At 43.2% G+C, this 20,429-nt stretch overlaps 1 protein-coding gene across 4 annotated transcripts in view; it reads left to right on the top strand.

Annotated features, from left to right (window-relative positions):
* The window catches only part of ITGB4 (integrin subunit beta 4), a 143,994-nt gene that overhangs the window by 34,077 nt on the left and 89,488 nt on the right, over positions 1–20,429 (top strand). For all 4 annotated transcript variants that reach the window (XM_030208252.1, XM_030208255.1, XM_030208254.1 and 1 more), the window contains exons 2-7: positions 7,581–7,666; positions 10,019–10,101; positions 13,130–13,231; positions 15,225–15,429; positions 16,101–16,197; positions 16,315–16,486. In XM_030208252.1, the coding sequence (XP_030064112.1) occupies positions 7,591–7,666; positions 10,019–10,101; positions 13,130–13,231; positions 15,225–15,429; positions 16,101–16,197; positions 16,315–16,486 (735 nt within the window). In that variant the 5' untranslated portion in view covers positions 7,581–7,590. The remainder of the gene's footprint in view (positions 1–7,580; positions 7,667–10,018; positions 10,102–13,129; positions 13,232–15,224; positions 15,430–16,100; positions 16,198–16,314; positions 16,487–20,429) is intronic.

Genomic DNA, 20,429 nt, shown 5'->3' with positions numbered 1-20,429 from the left:
TTTTTCCTTTTTCCCTTAGAGCCTTCTTTACTCCCAGTCCTGGGGGCTATTATTGGGTCAGGTTTTCAGAATATCCCTAACAAATATACATGAAGGAGATTTGCATTCCTACTACCTCCACTGTATGCAAATCTCTCTCATGCATATCCATTAGGGATATCCTGAAAACCTGACTCATTAGCAGCCCTCAAGGGCTAAGACCCTAGGTTCTTCCTTATTCTGAGAAGTGTGAGCATGAAGCTCTCCTGGCCCCTATATTTCCTTTCTCTTGTGAACACAGTACTCCAAGTGGGGCCTCACCAATGACTTGTACAGGGTCATCAACGTCTCCTTTGTTCTGCTGGTTATACCCCTCTCTATACATAGCATCTTTCTAGCCGTGGCCACCACCTTGTTGCATTGTTTTGTCACCTTAAGACATCATGAAACTGAGAGGAGAAAATGGCTGGGAAGAATTCACAATGAACTCAAACGAGGACACTATGAAAAAGAAATAATAATAATAAAAAAAATCTGTTTCTATGTAGCAATATGGGGGACCAGCTAGCGATCTTTAGTCTACATTTGTTACAATTCTACATTCTCCTCATTTTGATGAATTAATAGAAGACTGCAGCAATTCAAGCTAATTGAAACAATGATTGTAAAAAGATTGACTTAAAATAGCCCGCAGTATGGGGCCCTTTTATTAAACGATGGTAAGCACTAATGCATGCTTACCTTGTGGGAAAATTCACTACCACAGGGCACACTCAGGCATCCTACGGTAGTTTTGGCATCAGTGCACGCTTCCCACACACTAAAAAATATTCAGGTTGCCTAGCGCTAATCAGCCCAGCTACATTGCCGCACACCAACCAATTAGCGCATGGTTAGCATGGGAGCCCTCATCACCTACTAAATAGGTGTCGTTAAGGGCTCCCACACTAATGGCCATGGCTTAATTGGGAAATTAGCGCGTGGCCATTAATTGAAGAAATAAAAAATCAGCCGTTTTACAGCCACACTAAAAATGACCTCGGCATGTGGAGAAACACAGCTTAGTAAAAGGGCCCCTATAGTTGAAGGGTTCTCGTTATATATGTGGGTTCTAAGTCAGGAACCTTGGAAAATGGTTATTTATTTATTTGTTACATTTGTATCCCACATTTTCCCACCTATTTGTAGGTTCAATGTGGCTTACATAGTACCGGAGCGGCGTTTGCAGACCCTGGTGTAAACAAATACAAAGTGATGATTGTGGTAAGATAAAGTTCATGTGGCACAGCCACATTAGGGAAGCATACAACGGAAGTGTTGTGTTATGTCCTTTACGTATTTTAGTATTAGTGTGTTGTAGAAATCGTCATTTATGTTGGGTTGGTAGGGTATGCCTTTTTAAACAGGTTAGTTTTTAGTGATTTCCAGAAGTTTAGGTGGTCGTACGTAGTTTTCAAGGCTTTTGGTAATGTGTTCCACGTTTGTGTGCTTATGTAGGAGAAATTGGATGCGTAGGTAGATTTGTATTTGAGTCCTTTGCAGCTTGGGTAGTGCAGATTTAGGTACGTTCGTGTTAATCCGGATGTGTTTCTAGTTGGTAGGTCGATCAGGTCTGTCATGTATCCCGGGGCTTCTCCATAGATAATTTTGTGAACCATAGTGCAGATTTTGAAGGCAATGCGTTCTTTGATTGGGAGCCAGTGTAGTTTTTTGCAGAGGGGTTTTGCGCTTTCAAATCGCGTTTTTCCGAAGATAAGCCTAGCTGCCATGTTTTGAGCGGTCTGAAGTTTCTTTAGTGTTTGTTCTTTGCATCCCGCATAGATTCCATTGCAGTAGTCCACATTGATTGTATCAGGTTGCAAAATGTTTCCCTTGAGAAGAATTGTTTTACGCGTTTGAGTTTCCACGTTGCGTGGAACATTTTCTTTGTTGTGGATGTCACTTGGCTCTCTAGTGTTTAATTACGGTCTATTGTAACGCCGAGGATTTTCAGGCTGTCTGAGGTAGGGAGGGTGTAATCTGGGGTGTTGATAGTTGTGGGGTTGTCCGCGCTGTGTTGGGATGAGAGGATGAGACAGTGTGTTTTTTCTTTATTGAGTTTTAGTTGAAATGCAAATGCCCAAGAGTCCATGATGCTCAAGCTGTTCTTGATTTCGTTGGTGATTTCTGTCCATTTAGATTTGTAAGGAATGTATATTGTGACATCGTCTGCATAGATTCAGCACTTACTCTGATTCCCCAAATCTAAGCAACCTTCAAGAGCTGGTCTACTATTTGCAACAGCTACGCTGCCTCTCTCCTTACATCGAGAAGGTAAATCTTATCCCAGTTGTGCTTGCCATGATAACATCAAGACTGAAGTACTGTAATGCACTCTACAATGGTCTGACTACAAAGGGCCTGCACCAGCTCCAATCATAGGAGCCAACTCTGTGGGTGCTGTGGGTGCTTGAGCACCCCCAATATTGAGAAAATTCCTTGTATGTGTTCAGGAAGGGGGGGTTATTTCCACTGGGCTTAGCACCCCCAATAATTTTGAAAAGTTGGCTCCTATGGCTCCAATTGATTCAGAATGCCGCCGAAAGACTAATAGAAAGTGCAAGCAACGTAACCACATCACACCATTTTTGCAAAAACTTCACTGGCTACCATTACAATACAGGGCTAAATTTAAACCTCTATATCATTATTTGAATATTTTTACTGCTGTAATTGCCTATTGCTCATGTTTGATCTATTCTTACTGTACACCGCCTTGAGTGAATTCCTTCAAAAAGGTGGTAAATAAATCCTAATAAATAAATAAATATTGTTCTTTGGACTGAATTCTTGATTTATGGTGGAGGTTTTTTTTTTCCTATGATGTGTTTTTCCTCCCCCATATGTTCCTGACATCTTCAGAATGTTTGAAGGAAAAAAAGCACTGAAGAGTTTTTTTCCCACCCTACTCTTTATAGTAGTGTAACAAACGTAGACTAAAGATTGTTAACCGATATTTTATATTAGGTGTGGCAAAATACCACTTGGAAGCACACATTACCAACTCTAGCTGTTAAGATAGCAAGCCGTCTCAGGCAGAGATCTACCAGCTTTCTGTGAATATATATCACTTGCCTTCAGCTTAGATTTTGGAGCTCAAGCAATTAAATTTTAAAAATCCATAAATATAAGGAGACTTCAGGCCATAAGGCGTCACCAGAGACATAATATATACCAGGCATATATACTATGGCACACGGCTGCAAGGTGTGACCTACAACGCACATCCCTCTGGAACATGAAGGAACTTGAAGAGAATATGGTAAGCTTTGTTGAAAGCTTGAGGTCTTTGAAACATACGTGCAAGTTTTGCAATCTGTGGTGCACCGGCAATTAAAAACAATTTACTAATTCATCATAAAATGGAAGCACTTGAAAATGTTGCTGGGGGCAAAATTGTCCCTTTTTAAAATTTTCCTGTTGAATGTCTACACTCTCCGGTATGTTCGCTTACAAAATATTTCAGGGAGGTCCTTACTCTCTCTGATGCAGAGGATTTGAGAATATCTAAATGTCATTATCTACCTAGAAACGAGGGTGATCCCAACCTGGTAATGCCATCTGGGGTCTAGACCTAACTGGGATTTTGGAGACCTCCCAGGATGAGGTACTGAGAGGCCACCCTAGTTGATTCTTTCATAGAAAACAAGACAAATTGTTCGTTCTTAAGACTTATTTCAAGTTTACGGATTTTCTTTTCTGTGGGCAAAAATTTGATATTTTCAGATGTTGCTAGAGTCCCTCAATTGCATAGAAAGTCTTTTGCAGAAAAAAAGCCCAGCTATTATGTACGGGAGCAACTTTTCACTTTGCATAGGAAACCTTCAGGGGAACCAGTATGTTTTCTTTGAGCCACTGTAACTTGAGAAATTTCTGCAGAGTAAGGCTTTCTAATGCCTGTATTTCATTACCTTTCTTATTTCAGCTGGGGTGATGCTTTAGGGATTATCAGCACTGTGTTGGGATTGAGGAATTCAATCCCCTGATCTTTTTCATTGAGGTCATGTATTGCTTTTTCCGTTTCTCTTTTCCTCATTACCTGGGCTAAGTAGTAATATTACTACAGCCCTGGATTACCATAAGCAAAATAAGCAGGTGCTTAGGGCACCGAGGGAAGGGGGGAAACCACAGAGATTTTTCCCCTAGATATCATGCCCTTAACTCTTTCACTGCTGTTTTCCACACCCATTATCCAGCATGAATTTCAGTGCTTTTCTAATCATTATAAATATATATGATGTTTTATTCTGTTTAATAATGATATTTGTCAGCACTTATTAAGTCTTAATGTCTTTTCAGTTAAGCAATGGAAGGGCCGAGGTGCACCATTGTTAGGCTATGCTTTAGGGCATCAGTTGGATTTAATCCAGCCCTGGACTGTGTTCTGTTTTATATTTTATACTTGTGTTTCCTTTATGTATTCTTTTTGGGTTGTATTCAACTTAAAATATTTACATAAAATAAATATAGAAATGAGGAGTATAATTGGGCTCTCCAGCATCTCTTTCAAGAAGGCACAGAGATTCATCGTTGGCCTCCATATACAAGGGGGCATGTAACCCTGGGTTGGAGTGGAGGATAAGCCTAATGATTAGAGCAGCAGTCTGAAGAAGCAGGGAAGCATGCCAAATTTTACTGAAAAGAGCGTCCAGGATGTCAGGAGGAAGAGAGAGCAGGGCAGGGGACGTGGCTGAAGACTGGTGCTGGACAAGGCTTCAGCTAACAGGGTTTGGGGACCCCTGCCAGCAAAATCAGGGGCCCAGATGAAATTTGGGGGGGGTCCAGGCCCCCGTGGCCCCACCTAGCTACCCCACTGCTCTGAGGATAGCGAAATACGTATTGTACCTGAATGTAACTCACCTTTGAGCTACTGAAAAAGGTATCAGTCAAACCCTTACCAGCACTATAAGCCAGTCAGAAGTATAAAAAGCTACCCTGGAAAATCTCCAACAGGGAGCGTAAAATTCATTCTGATAACTATCGGATGAAAGACTGTCCCAGTTAAGGAGCAGATAGTGGTTACTGAGGATTGACAGACGTGATGGGCCATTTGACCCTTATCTGCCATCATGTGTCTCTGTTTCTAAGCTGGGCAGCTTTCAGGTTTGCTTGGTAGGAGTTTGTACACAAGTTGGTTTTGTTTAGGTTTTTATTTCAATTTATGCCTGCTATTTTCTGTTGTATGGCATATTTCATTTTGGTTCCTTTGAAACAAAATAAACCTCTGAATGAATGAAAACAAAAAAAGAAAAATGAAACTCTGGGGACCCTTCCCAGTCCTCTCCAGGTGCTTCTCATCCCATCAGTTTTGACCTGTTTAAGAAAGGGTTAAAGACCTACTTTTTTAAACAGGCATTGGAGGGAGTCTGAAAACTACAGAAAATGTCTTTTTATGTTTCAACAGTTTTTATTGATGATGAAATATATATAAAACAGTATAAAAACATAAGATAAAACTTCAACTCTTCAAATGCAGCTCATATGTGATTATGATGCAAGTTTGAAGTTGTCTGTTTCTGCAGTGAGATTTTTATACAAGAGTCAGGAGAAAATGAATATTTTAAGTTATGTATTTTGCATTGTTATGTATACTGTCTTATTTGTTCTGCTATTATGAATATTATGTTTGTGATCCGCTGAGAATTGTAAAGATCATACGGAATACAAGTACTTTTTAAATTACATTAAAATTAAATCTGGGGGATCTTAGAAGTCCAAATAGGGCAGAAGTGATCCCTAGTTGCACCTGTTCCATGGGTCCAACCAATCCTGACAATTAGTCATACTTAGTTCCATTTAGTGTTTACAAATTTGCATAAACTATCTCCGTGACAGATGACCTGACGTGGTGAATTAGTAAATAGTGGCAGATGGCCAGATGGATCCATTAATTTGCCTATTTACCATTCGTCCACTTTTGGTAACTGAGCGTACAAATTCCCATGCTCAACTTATCACCGTTTCCCCCCATACCCTCAATCTTCTACCTGAACCTTCAGCAATTTTCCCACCGTGTTAGTCCCAAAGATGCCCAGAATGCCTCCACCTCTTCCAGTAGTAGGCCATTTCAAGATTTGTCACCTTGCTCTATGATTAATACAAAACCAACACTAAATTGCATTTATTATTTATTTATTAGGATTTATTTATCATGTAAGCCACATTGAGCCTGCAAAAAGGTGGGAAAATGTGGGATATAAATGCAACAAATAAGTAACATAGTAGATGACGGCAGAAAAAGACCTGCATGGTCCATCCAGTCTGCCCAACAAGATAAACTCATGTGTATACCTTTACCTTGATTTGTACCTGCCTTTTTCAGGGCACAGACCGTACAAGTCTGCCCAGCAGTATTTCCCGCCTCCCAACCACCAGTCCCGCCTCCCATCACCGGCTCTGGCACGGACCGTATAAGTCTGCCCTCCACTATCCTCACCTCCCAACCACCAACCTCTCTTCCCCCCACCTGCTCTGCCACCCAATTTCGGCTAAGCTTCTGAGGATCCCTTCCTTCTGCACAGGATTCCTTTATGCATATCCCACGCATGTTTGAATTCCGTTACCGTTTTCATCTCCACCACCTCCCGCGGGAGGGCATTCCAAGCATCCACCACCCTCTCCGTGAAAAAATACTTCCTGACATCTTTTTTGAGTCTGCCCCCCTTCAATCTCATTTCATGTCCTCTCGTTCTACTGCCTTCCCATCTCCGGAAAAGATTTTTTTGCGGATTAATACCTTTCAAGTAAAATCTTTTTGAAGGAATTCACTCAAGGCTGTGTACAGCGAGAATAAGTCAAACATAAACAACAGACAATTACAGCAGTAAAAATATTCAAATAACAGTACAAGTGTGGTATAGTATACTACTTGCAAAGTCAAAACAATACACAATAAAACATTTTAATAGACTGTATAGGGTGTAAGCAAAGATGGAACATATAGATGGACAAGATAGAGTGACAGGAGTAAGAAAATAAGGGACTAATTTAAAGAAAGTTGCAGATGAGGTCAGAAAGGTGCTTTGAACATGATCTTAGCTAGGGTAGGAGTGGATAAACATGTCCAGCTATAGTATGTGCAGCTGGTGTCATTCCTTAGGATGTAAGTGGGGTTGAAACATTGAGTATTAATGAGAGCAAAACGGGTTATAAACATTTAGCCATAAGAGGTTTTTTCACTGTCAGTTAAAGCATGGAGGTTTATTGATACTTTTTTTCCATTATATGTATGTGCACAGATATGCGTGAAAATGCCAAAATTTTGCCTAAGTGCTACTCTATAAATATATACATATCCTACCTCCCACCTCTTTTCAATGTCTTATCTAATCTACTCAGTTACAAATACTAGTAAAGCCATTGTCCATCACATCTGGATTTCATGGTCAATTCACGCTGGCTAACCCAAAGGCATTTTGGGAGCCCGATGTAGCCATAACACTTCTAAAGGATAGGGGCAAAGTAAAAGCATGATGACTATAGAATTTACACATTTTTATATCCAAGCAGGATTTCAAGGCACTGCCAACATAGGATTTCACTGATCTGGTTTCTTGTTGCAGGAAGAGGAGGATGAAGTCGCTGGTGCAGACACTGGCAGGTCTGATCCTGTTGACGTTGCTTTGTTCCACGTGTCAAGCAAGTGGAAGTAGGTGCAATAAGTGTCTGTCTGTCTGTCCACCCCACCTGATCTCTGACTCGTACTGTCCAATGAAACTGGAGAGGGCTGGGGGGCAACATGTTTGTAAATCCCCCAGTCTATATATAGTGAAACCAGTCAGCACAATATTTCTTGCTATGAAGGAGAGTAATTCGATAAAGGTTTTTTTTTCCCTGTATAAAGTCTGTTTTGCACATGGAAAAGGCCTTTTTTAAAAATTGCATGACCATTTATGATGTTTAAGTACAAGTGATGACAAGATGGTGCACACTTATACACGTATCATGTGTCGGCATTCCAGGGGACATACTTTGGACAGAGCAAAGGTGAAGTTGTGCTGTATTTGTACATGTTTAATGAAATGCGAGCACAAACACACATTTACACCAACTTCAGAGCAGGTGCAAAGGTTTTCACTGGAATTTGTGCATTATGGGGGTTGTTTCTGGGCTACTTCATCATAAAGGCATAAAACTGCCTTCATAAAACAGGCCTAAAATAGTCACCTTTAAGAACTCCACACATAAATGCACTATGATAAAATCAATCCCTTAATGTACTTCCAATGATGATGATGGTGGAGCACTGGATTTCACCCGTGGCTCTAATAATCAGTAGAGGGACCTCCTTTGTGCCACATCTTAAGTTGTCAGCTCCAGAAATTTTGCTTGAAAAAGTTCACTATTGCACACCAGGCGGACGTTACACAGACCAGAGTAAGCTTGAATCTCACCCGTGTTTCCAGTGTTGCCCTAACATTTCTTCCATTATCCCAGGCATCCTGCCTTCATATCATTCAGGGAACCTCGATTCCTAGGGGTTGATGTACTAAGTCGTGCATTAGAACCTTGCACAGAGCTTTAGTGCGGTGTTCTATGTACTTGCTTAAAAAACGTGTACTCCAGATGAACTGAACTAGTGACATGCAAATTACCACAGTGTTTTAAAAAAATGTGTTGTTGAAGTGACATGCCACCTTTCCTACCCCAGTCAGTATTTGAACATTCCCTTATTTGACAGTCTGACTCCTAGTGAAGCACCTTGATGTCAGGCAACAATATTTTTCAAGATGGTGGTACCAGACGTAGGACTGAGTGGGCATCACTCTTACATCCTGACCTAATGTGGGGGGGGGAGGGGAGACGTTGAGAACCTACTGGATCTTTGCAAGGGGGATGGAGGTGTACACTTGAGCCACCTGGGAGATCATTGCAATAGGGAAGGGTGTCTGTGGTCCTCTATGCCACCAGAGAGGTTTGCTGAAAAGAGTAATTTGAGGTGTGGTGCTGCACTTCACCTCAGATGATCCTGAGCAGGAACAAATATTCAGTGCTACAAAGCACATTAAAACTATGCTCCAAAATGTAACACTTTAAAAATACTAGGAGTGCATATGTGTTTAGCACAGTGGTCTTACTTCCAGTTTTTCCACATTGGGAGTAAGATTTGCATGGAAAAATCAGAAGTGAACTACCATGCGCAAATTATCTTTTAAGGCCTGGTTGTTCTCTTGGGCTTTGGAGGCTTTTGTACTGTGGGGTTCTTGTTCAAGGTTTTGGTAGTTAGGTGAGGGATAGGATATGTTTTTTTTTTTTGGGGGGGAGGGAGGTTTACACTTTTGCTTACAAGCTGCTAATGGAAAGGCAGGGCAGCAAATATTTTGAAATATATAAAAACTGCAAAGTGGAGGAGAGGGAGGGAGGAGAGCCTGGAACTCGGAGGAGAGGGGGAGGAGATGGGGAGGGGGGAAATGCACCACCTGTAAAAAAAAAATGTCAGCACCCCCAATCATTTTGAAAAGTTGGCTCCTATGGTGGTGACAGCAGCAGCATTTCCCATACATTGCCCTGCTGCCAACACCGACTTCTTCTCTGTACTATGGCCTGCCTCTGAGGAAACAGGAAGTTACATCAGAGAGGCGGGCCACAGAAGAGAGAAGAAGCCAGTGCCAGCAGCAAGGCGGCTTATGAGAATCAATGCCAATGATGACTTTTGGAAAACTAAAAAAGAAGGTACTCTCGGGGAAGGGGGTTGAGGAATGAAGAGGGGAGATGCCAGACTGCGGCTGAGGGGTGTGAGTTGGGAGAGAGAGAGAGTGAAGGGAGAGATTTGGGTGGGGGGGGGCAGGAGGCGCCATCTCTTCCTTGCCTCAGGTAGCAGATTGCCTTAGGCTATCCCTGCTTGGGGGCATGTCACAGAGAGCCTGTTTTAGGATTACAATGCTCCTATGTATCTTTCTTTTGGCGCCCTCTATCGTTGCTCACATTTTAATTTTGTGTGGATTCCTGGGCTTGTCTGCAAGTCACTAAATCACATGTTTTACCTTGTTCCTCATTCTAGTTAATCGCTGTGTGGCCTCCAGGGCAACAAGTTGCACCCAATGTATCCAGGTGGACAAAGATTGTTCCTACTGCAGCGATGAAGTAAGTAACTCTTTCAGACTCCAGGAGCAAGTAAATGAGTCCAACAGGCAAGATGGAAGAATTGTAGAGAGACACAAGGGTGTGCATTTGTTTGAAATGACATTAGCCATGTCATTTCATGTCATTGTTACATAAAAATGAGCAGAAAAAAAAACACAAAGAGTACACACTATTTTCAAAACGGTGTGCACTATTTTCAAAGAGCGCACACCGATGTTCTCTCTAATTTTTGCTGGCCCATGTGCGCATGAAAAACATTTCCCCCAAAATTCTATAAATGGCGCTTTAAATTGCATGTGGATTTTAATTGAACAATGAGCCAATTAACGCCGATAATTGAGCCCTAGCAATCAATTATCGGTGATAATTGGCATTCATTTCAAGTCATGAGTGCATATTTATGGGCCCGCATCTGCACATGGGGTGCAGCCATGGGAGAGTCATGGGTGAATCAGGGGTGTTCCTGCAGTTTATGTGCTCTGTTATAGAATAAGGGAGATCCGAGGATGTACACCAGGGTTCAGTCGGTATAAATGCTTGCACCTAAAAGTAGGCATGGTTCCTGGCGTCAAGCACCTAACTGTGAATGCTATTTATAGAATAGTGCTAAGCACTATTTTCTTTCAGACCCATTTATAGACTTTGGTCCTTTGTGTGCAAGTTTTCAGCCTTGACTCGATGTGTGCAGTACAGCCTACGTTCACAATAAAGAAAGCCAGCAAAGATTTTGTGCATTGTTTCTAGGCATGTACACGCCCTTTCTGATCTGTTTGCATGCACACATGCAAATAGCTTTGAGGGAACAGTATGCACTCTTTCCCAGTACTAAGTGCATGTGTGAACTAGCACGCATGAACAAATACTGCCTGCATGTGTGTACTGTCAGAAAAGGATGCGTACACTGGTTGCCAGGGGCGAACTGACCATATCGGCAACTGGGCAGTGCCTGAGGGCCCAGGTCAGTTGGGGGGCCCAGTACCTCCTTCCCACATGTCTGGCATCTGTCTCCCCTCTGTTCCCAAGTCTGGCACTCACCCCCTGGGTCCGGCGCTCCCCCTCTCTCACCTCCCATTCCCTGTTTACTTCAAAAGTCATTTCTCTGTACATGGCCCTGGCTGTTTGCCACTGACCGGAACCTTCTGTCTGCTGCGACCCACCCCTTTCTGATGTAACTTCCTGCTCCTGCAAGGGTGGGCTGTGGCAGAGAAGTTCTGGTCAGGAGAAGACAGCCAGGGTCCTGTACAGAGAAAGGACTTTTGAGGTAAACTGGGGGGGGGGGGATGAGAGAGGGGGAGCACCAGACATGGGGAGGGTGGATGAGAGAGGGGGAGTGCTGGACCTGGGAACAGTGGGGGGTGAAAGATGTGGGACCCAGAGGCAGAGGGAGAGGAATATGGAACCAGGAGCAGGGGGCCCAGGACCCTCTTCTTGTCTGGGTGCCCAGATCCCTGTCATTCCACCCCTGCTGTTTGCAAATAGTGCACACATTATTTCAAAAGTAACATAGTAGATGACGGCAGAAAAAGACCTGCACGGTCCATCCAGTCTGCCCAACAAGATAACTCATATTTGCTGTTTTTTGTGTATACCCTACTTTGATTTGTACCTGTGCTCTTCAGGGCACAGACCGTATAAGTCTGCCCCGCACTATCCCCGCCTCCCAACCACCAGCCCCACCTCCCAATCACCGGCTCTGGCACAGGCACAGACCATATAAGTCTACCCAGCACTATCCTCACCTCCCCACCACCAGCCCTGCCTCCCAACCACCGGCTCTGGCACAGACCGTACAAGTCTGTCCAGCACTATCCCCGCCTCCCAACCACCAGTCCCGCTTCCCACCACCGGCTCTGGTACAGACCGTATAAGTCTGCCCAGCCCTATCCCTGCCTCCCAACCACCAGCCCCACCTCCCGATCTTGACTAAGGTTGTGTGGTCTCTCTGAAAGAGCGTACGCTGTTAATGACATAATGAAAAAAGACTCAAATAAAACAAACATTCCTGCAAACTACACAAAACAAACATTTTCTGACTTCACAACCCTAGAGAGACAGTTCCCAGCACAGAGTTTAATGTGATCCGGAAACTAGTGGTCTTATTGGGGGGGTAATTATATAAAGCATTTCTGCATGTAAAACATGTTTCTCATGCAGAAAATGGTTACTGAACAATTTCACAGCGGAATGCGTGGTATTAACTATTCACACCAACGAGATCGCACAAAGGCTTTCCTGTAGGTGGAGCTTGGGAAGAGCTGGGACAGAATTGCAGTGTCTTATATATTTTATAAAATCTGTGTGTACACCCACCCATAGAGTGCATGCACACATTTGCACATTCTTCGGAGCAGGTGTGAATCCGTGCAAGAGAATTTAGGGTATCAGAGCATAGTCAAATATAAACTCCCTATACGCACATCCAAAACTACCTCTACTATATCAAACTGCCAAAACACCACCATGTTTTTCACTATCATGATACCCAAGATCCTATAACTACTACTAAATGTATACTTTCTTATACAATTCTTATATATGTCTTAGATACTTCTTAATATGTTTGTTTGCTGAAACACTATTATGTTTTATCATTATCATACTACCCAAAATCCTGCAGTTATCACTACATGCATACTTTTCATGTATTTCTGTTACTCATGATGTATTGTAAGCCACATTGAGCCTGCAAAGAGGTGGGAAAACGTGGGATACAAATGCAACAAAATAAAAATAAATAGTCTGCCATGTCTGACACGAAGCACATGCAAGGAAAGAAAACATTGAGTGCACAGTAATCAGCTACATAGCAGAAATCCCACCTTGCATGTCTTTTCCTTATTAGCTAATATACAAATGGCATGTTGTACATAGACAGCAACCTAGCCAGTTACAGAATATGCAAGTTTTTTTAGGGATACAGAAAAAGAGGGATGTATGGGCTGGGAGAGGGGTTTTTCTATTGGATGTTATTCTCTCTTTTAGATTCAGTGTCTTTATGTTGCATGTACATTTTTTTCCACTTGCGCAGACCTTCAGAGAAGCCCGCTGTGACTTGAGAGAGAATCTGCTGAGGCACGGCTGCAGTGCTGCTGGCATCATCTACATGAGGAGCGAGATCAAAACAGACCAGGTGTGTAGAGAGGAAGGGGTTCACACCCTCCACCACGCTCCCAGTCCCTCGGATGTAATCCACCCACTCCACATTCTCCATAGGGTGCAAGTGTGCAGAGAGGGGGGTCTCACACCACCAAAATTGCACCCATCCCCTCAGTTATAATTCAGAGATGTGCCTTCATTTTCAGACAAAATATAAAGCGCAGTGAAACAGGCTGTGTTTTGTTTAGAGGGGAGGGGAGTAATAGTTTACTGCATATGGGTTAAAATAAAGGGGAAAAAACTGAGTCAAAAGTGAATATATGCCTCTTTATCTTTTCTTGCCAAGTAGGCAATCTCGGATCGGTACTGTATGTAGCAGTGGAACTAGTTGTATTGGGCATAATGCGATGGCTTTCTGAATTGTATGACTGTTTATGATATTTTGACTTAATAAAGATACTTTCACAAAAAAAAACCCCAAAACAAAATCCCAATGAAATTTGTTTTAGAAAAAGCATTAAATGAAATAAAAACTATGTACACCTTTACCATAATGCCCCTCTATTCATTCTCTAGAGGAAGAACTGTGTCATTGACCAACTTTAGGCTGGACTTATTAAAAGGTGTTATGGTATAAGCATACACATCCCGTACATATTTACTCATAATGTACACTGATATGTTAGTGTACTTTTTAAAGCTAGTCCTGAAATCATATACATTTTAATATGCTGAATATATTAAATGTTGGCGTGCATATGGTTACGGTTAAAATTTGATTTGATATACCACCATTACATTAAATCAAGCCATGAAACAGAAAGGAATGCCAATAGTTGATAGGACAGGGGAAATAAAAGACAATGGCAATCAATAAAAAGACAAACACAATTAATGGGTAGGGAACACTTAAAAACCAAATGTTCCAGGTTCTATACATAATCAACCAGGATAGAGTGTGGTTTGCTGCCACCCGGCAAGGGAATGAACTTACAGGTTTCACCAAAAGTTAGTTTAAAGAGATGGGTTTTTAGGGCCGTCTTAAATTTGGGGAAGGCAAGTTCAAGGTGAAGCATTGATGGAAGGGAATTCCATAGAGATGGAGCAACGCAATAGAAGGCAGATTGCCTAGTAGACTCTAACCTGGCAGCGCTTGGTGCAGGGATGTGTAATCATCGGTCGTCAGGGTCCTGAGAAGTCTGGGAGGCCCATACTGGGTTACTGCTGAGGATAGATATGGGGGAATTCCAGAGGAAAGAATTTTATGGGTCAGAATAAGAACTTTGTGCTGGAATGAAAGTTGATGGGAAATCAACGGTGTTGAATAAAGAGAGGGGCGATGTGGTCGAATTTCTTGGCATGAGTGAAGAGTCATAAGGGCTGTATTCTGTATGGTTTGCAGTCTATGAATGAGTGTCTGGCTCACCCTGGAATTAATGGTGTTACAGTAGTCTAGGCGGGAAAGGAGTGTGCTGTAAAGAAGGGTCATTTGAGAATTTTTGTCAAGAAAGAAGTGGGTGGCATTGTATTTTCTCAAAGTAATAAAGTAGAATTTAGCCAGGCCTGCGACTTGCATGCTGAATGATAACTCATTGTCAAGAATTATCCCTAAGTATCTAAACGGTTTAACTAATTTCAGTGGGGTGCTTTGCAGTGAAGGAGAAAGCAAAGGAGTGGTCTTATTACCTGTGATCCAACAGGCAGTGGTCTTTGATGAGTTAAGAACAAGGTCTGTTCAGAAAAAGCCAAGATGAAATTATATCTAAATTGGATTGAAGAGAGGAAATATTCGAGTGGAAGGCTTTGGTGTAATGAATTATAAGATGTCAGTATGCTTTTAGACCCAATTCCTGGATAAGAGTAGTAAGAGGGGTAAGGTAACCATATTGATTAAAAAAAATCCAAATTATATCTAACATGGATGAGAAACCCAGAGAGAAAAGATAAAATAAAGAGACTGATCTCAAAATATAGAAACTTACACGTCCAGAAATGCTAAGATTCACATCCTTCATCTTTTCTTACAGAATATTGAAATCAATACGTATATGAAGAAAACCCAAGTGTCCCCTCAAAGGATGTCCATGCGCCTGAGGGCTGGTGAAGAAACTACATTCCAGATTAAAGTATTTGAGCCCCTGGAAACTCCAGTTGATCTTTACATTCTGATGGATTTCTCATATTCCATGTCTGACGATTTGGACAATCTGAAGAGAATGGGCCAAGAGTTGGGTAAGGCTGGAAAAGAAATCCTATTCCCTACCATTAATCTCCCTAACACCCTACTCTACTGCTCATATATGATTTAGGTGTATACTGGGGGGGGGGGGGGGGGACAGAGAAAACTTGGGCAGCAGGTGGCACTGAGGATCTCGTAGCTTTAGTCAGTGGGGTGGAGGCATGTGAAGTTTACCATGACGTGAGTTATGCACTTCATTAGATCTGATTAAAACTCTAAAAATCAATATCAGTTTTTGACATCCCCCTTTAATCTCTCATTCACTATTTTATTTTACTGCCCAAATAAACCTACTCATAATTTTCTATGTCCAAACCAATGCAGACATAATGTTCTTAAATATGCAAAAAAAAAAGATAGTGAGTTGAGATCAGCAGTGACCTCTGCCTTCCAATTGGAGTAGGAAGGAAGTTCAGAAAGGGTCCAGCTCAGCACTGCCCCTAGAGGAGCACAAGATGCTCACAGTTCCCTATCTTGAGATATTTGTTTTCATTGTAAAGATGACTGGGGCTTAAACCTGTAGACTTTTCCTTACCTGTCTCCTGCAGTTTGAGAAAAGCCATTCATGTAAGTTCTAATCTTCTTCATATAGTGCTAAACGTATACGCTCCATACAACTCAGCCTCCCTGCAGAAATTCTTATCTTTTTCCTCTCTCATTTCAGCTGGAGTCGTCAGCAGTCTGTCCAGCAACTTCACCATTGGGTTTGGCAAGTTTGTGGACAAGGTGACAGTTCCTCAGACGGATATGAGGCCAGAGAAGTATGTGGAAGGGATTCCTGATGGCTAGGACAATAAGGCTTCTTCGTTTTTTGCACTGAACAGAAGTTGTTATAGTTAACTAAGAGAACTGAACCCCCTTATTTTCCCTTCTCTCAGGCTGAAGCAGCCCTGGCCAGATAGCACACCTCCCTTCTCCTTCAAGAATGTCATTCGCCTGACAGATAATGTCAATCACTTTCGTAATGAGTTAGAGAAGGAGCACATCTCTGGCAACCTGGACCCTCCAGAGGGCGGCTTCGATGCTATGCTGCAAACAGCTGTTTGCACAGTAAGTTTGGGCAGGAGAGAGAGTGAGACTGAAATGCGTGGATGAATCAAATTACACGTGCGGAAATCATGGAGGACTATGGAAATATCAGATCCCTCTGCAGTTTTCTGTGGTGAATACTGTAAAATTAAAATTGCCCAGAGGTTCAGACATGAAATCAAAACTAGTCTACAAAATTTGCAGTAAGTAGGAACTAGAGATTCCCAGTCCTGTCCTGGGACCCCACAGCCAGTCAGGTTTTAAGAATAACTATAATGAATATGCACGTGATGAATATGAGTAACATAGTAACATAGTAGATGACGGCAGAAAAAGACCTGCATGGTCCAACCAGTCTGTCCAAGACAAACTCATATTTGTATACCTTACCTTGAATTTGTACCTGTCCTTTTCAGGGCACAGACCATATAAGTCTGCCCAGCAGTATTTCCCGCCTCCCAACCACCAGTCCCGCCTCCCATCACCGGCTCTGGTACAGACCGTATAAGTCTGCCCTCCCCTATCCTCGCCTCCCAACCACCACCCCCTCTTCCCCCCAACTGCTCCGCCACCCAATTTCAGCTAAGCTTCTGAGGATCCATTCCTTCTGCACAGGATTCCTCCAGGGCCACTGAGAGGGGGGCAGAGGGGGCAAAATTCCCCAGGGCCCAGCATCTAAGGGGGGGCCCGTCCGGCACTAGCATTAGTTTCCTGTTCCTGTGTGCGGCAGTGCCACAGAGCAGAGTACTTCCTTCCTGCCACATCCAAACAGCCTCTTTGGACATGGCAGGAAGGAAGGAAGGACTGTGCTCTGTGGTGCTGCTGCTGCACACAGGAACAGGAGAGCAGTGCTAGTGCCGGGCCCTGGGGACGTTTGCTGTCCACACGACAAGCAGGACAAGTAAGTGGGGTGGCGGCGGGGTGGGTGGGGCAGGCCCGCCCGGAGAGGGGTACAGGCCTGCTCAGAGAGGGGGCGGGCCCAGAAGCGGGTGGGCCTAGGAGGGTGTTTGCCCTGGGCCCGGCTGTGTCTCTCGGCGGCCCTGAGTATGTCGGGTCTTGGACCTACCCAGATTTGTCTGATGCATATTTATTGCAGACCTGAAAACCCAATTGGCTGCAGGATCACCCCGACAGCCCTGTGCTATATATTCTTATAAGTTCCTATGTAATTGCTGATAAAACAGCAGATACAGTTACCCAGGGACTCCATTTCTTTCAAGACACATCAATCTAGTCCTGGTTCCCTCCCACCCCAAGCATTGATGAACTTTCAGTCCTGATTCCCTTAAGACCTAAGACATCTTCACTCTTAGTCCCCAAGAGCTGCTAACAGGTCAGATTTTCAGGATACCCCTAATGAATATGCATATTATATACCCCTATTGAGTTACTTAATTTCAATCTGATTACAACTATATCATCATACCAAGTAATCACTTTTAAGGTTTTATTATATCATTCTACTTTATTGAATCTTAATATGTAGATTACAAATCCTACCATATAAAACTTCCTATATCCTAGCTTCATTCATACTTCCATTCGTTCCTACAGGAGCGTAGCCAGACACCCAATTTTGGGTGGGCCTGGGCCCAAGATGGGTGGGCAGAAGAACTCTGCCTTGTCCCACAAGTGATTTGGTCTTTCCCTCTCTCGTCTGCATACTATATGGTCTCTCAAACATCCCCCCCCCCCCCCCCCCCGCATATCTTTTAAATAGCAGATTTTCACTGGCAGCAAACAGCAACTAATACACACTGCTCATGTTGGCCCCACAGCATGTCAGTCACTGCTTGCTGCAGGCGAAGATCTGCTATTTAGAAGGTATGAAGGAGTGTTAGGAGTTTTCGGCTGGTGGGAAGAATCCCTGCCAGCCACATCATAGGTGTGCTGCTACTGGGTGGGCCTGGGCCCACTGGGGCCCACCCTTGGCTACGCCATTGCTACAATACTAATCATACCAGGTGAATGCTCATCAAGTACATAAGTGTTACTTAAAACTGATCTCTGTTATACTTACACAACATCATTCTAACTATATTCAGTTAAATGTGTATTCCTCTTCACTTGCCAGTAATACAAGTTAAATCATAGTAACATAGTAACATAATAGATGACGGCAGAAAAAGACCTGCACGGTCCATCCAGTCTGCCCAACAAGATAAACTCATATGTGCTACTTTTTGTGTATACCTTACCTTGATTTGTACCTGTCCTCTTCAGGGCACAGACCGTATAAGTCTGCCCAGCACTATCCCCGCCTCCCAACCACCAGCCCCACCTCCCAACCACCGGCTCTGCCACCCAATCTCGGCTAAGCTCCTGAGGATCCATTCCTTCTGAACAGGATTCCTTTATGTTTATCCCACGCATGTTTGAATTCCGTTACCGTTTTCATTTCCACCATTGGGCACTTAAGGTATTGTTATTTTTCACTACGTAACAATGTCCATAAATGTCATCAGAGTATATTTCCACACTGTGTTGTTAAGTTGTGCCTCACCACTCCCGATTTGATAATTAGACTGAACAATCATGATCATCAAATGTCTCATAAAAATGCAGACTAAAGTATGTGCTGATGATTCATTGAATTCTTGTGGCTGTCAGGATCTATTGTATTACTTTGACTGCACTTGCTCTTTGCTGCTCCAGGGAACCACCTAATCTTGCCTAATGGTTGGGCCAGACCTGGCACCTTCTTGGAAAGGTGGATTAAAAACGTAAATAAATAGCTGTCCTCTGGTTGGCTAAAAGCACTCCAATTCTAGAAGAAACAGTATTGGCACGGAACATACCAAAGATGATATATTAAATGGAACCTGAAGCAGAAACTTGCCTTCTGTGTTACATAGGGGCCCTTTTACTAAGCCACAGTAAAAAGTGGCCTGAGCTAGTTTGAGCACCGTGGCGGGAAAAAGGCCTTTTTGTAAATGGGGTAGTAAATGGCCACGGGCTAATATTAAAAGTCCGCCCGCAGCTATTTACTGCCTGAGTCCTTACCGCCACCTATTTAGAAGGCGGTAAGGGCTCATGTGCTCCTCATGTGGTAATCAGGCAGCGCACGGAAATGTGGCTGCACAGCTGATGACTGCCAGGAATGTCCCCCCACGGTAGAAAATAGAAAATTATTGTCTACCTTGGGGAAACTGCGCGTACCAACTTTGGAACTACCGCTGGGCACCTGCGCTACCCCGGTGGTAGGATCGATTTGGCGCGTGCTGCCCGTACGGTAGCCCTACTGCAGCGTAGGAAAAGGGCCCCTTAGCAAGGGGTCCTTTAACTAAGGTGTGCTGAAAAATGGCCTGCGCTAGCGTAAGCACGTGTTTTGGACGCGTGCAGATCCATTTTTCAGCGCGCCTGTAAAAAAAATGCCTTTTTAAAAATTTTGGCCGAAAATGGACGTGCGGCAAAATGAAAATTGGTGCACGTCCATTTTAGGTCTGCGACCTTACTGCCACCCATTGACTTAGCAGTAAGGTCTCATGCATTAACTGGGTGGTAATGGTCTGTATATGTAGAATTCCTTTTACCACCCGGTTAGCGCCACACGCCAGATAATAAAAAGGTTTTCCAGCGTGCGTAGTAGATGCACATAAAAAATGAAATTACCACCCAGGGCCACACAGTAGCTGGGTGGTAATTCCAAATCGACACGCGTTGGGCGAGCGTAGGCGCCTACGCGACTTAGTAATAGGGCCCCTGAGTTTGTTGTAATATGCTCAAGAACAAGATACAGCAGGAATCTGAGCAGAACTCTGTTCAATATATTGGGCTTTGTAGTGAGCAGAAACTTCTTCGTGAAAGATCAGTGAAAACAGGAACTGGAGCAAAAGCAACCCACACCTAATATAGCACAAAGGAGAAGCATCAAGAAAAAACATTTTCATTCCTTTACTTGACCCCTCTTAATCAGAACTGTGCCTTTTGGTGGCCTTACAATACATTGCAATCTCTGCAATAT

The sequence above is a fragment of the Microcaecilia unicolor genome, chromosome 6 (assembly GCF_901765095.1).
Source record: "Microcaecilia unicolor chromosome 6, aMicUni1.1, whole genome shotgun sequence".
NCBI lineage: Eukaryota > Metazoa > Chordata > Amphibia > Gymnophiona > Siphonopidae > Microcaecilia > Microcaecilia unicolor.
Note: the sequence above shows the minus strand (reverse complement) of the source record. Positions and strands in the feature narration are given on the sequence as shown.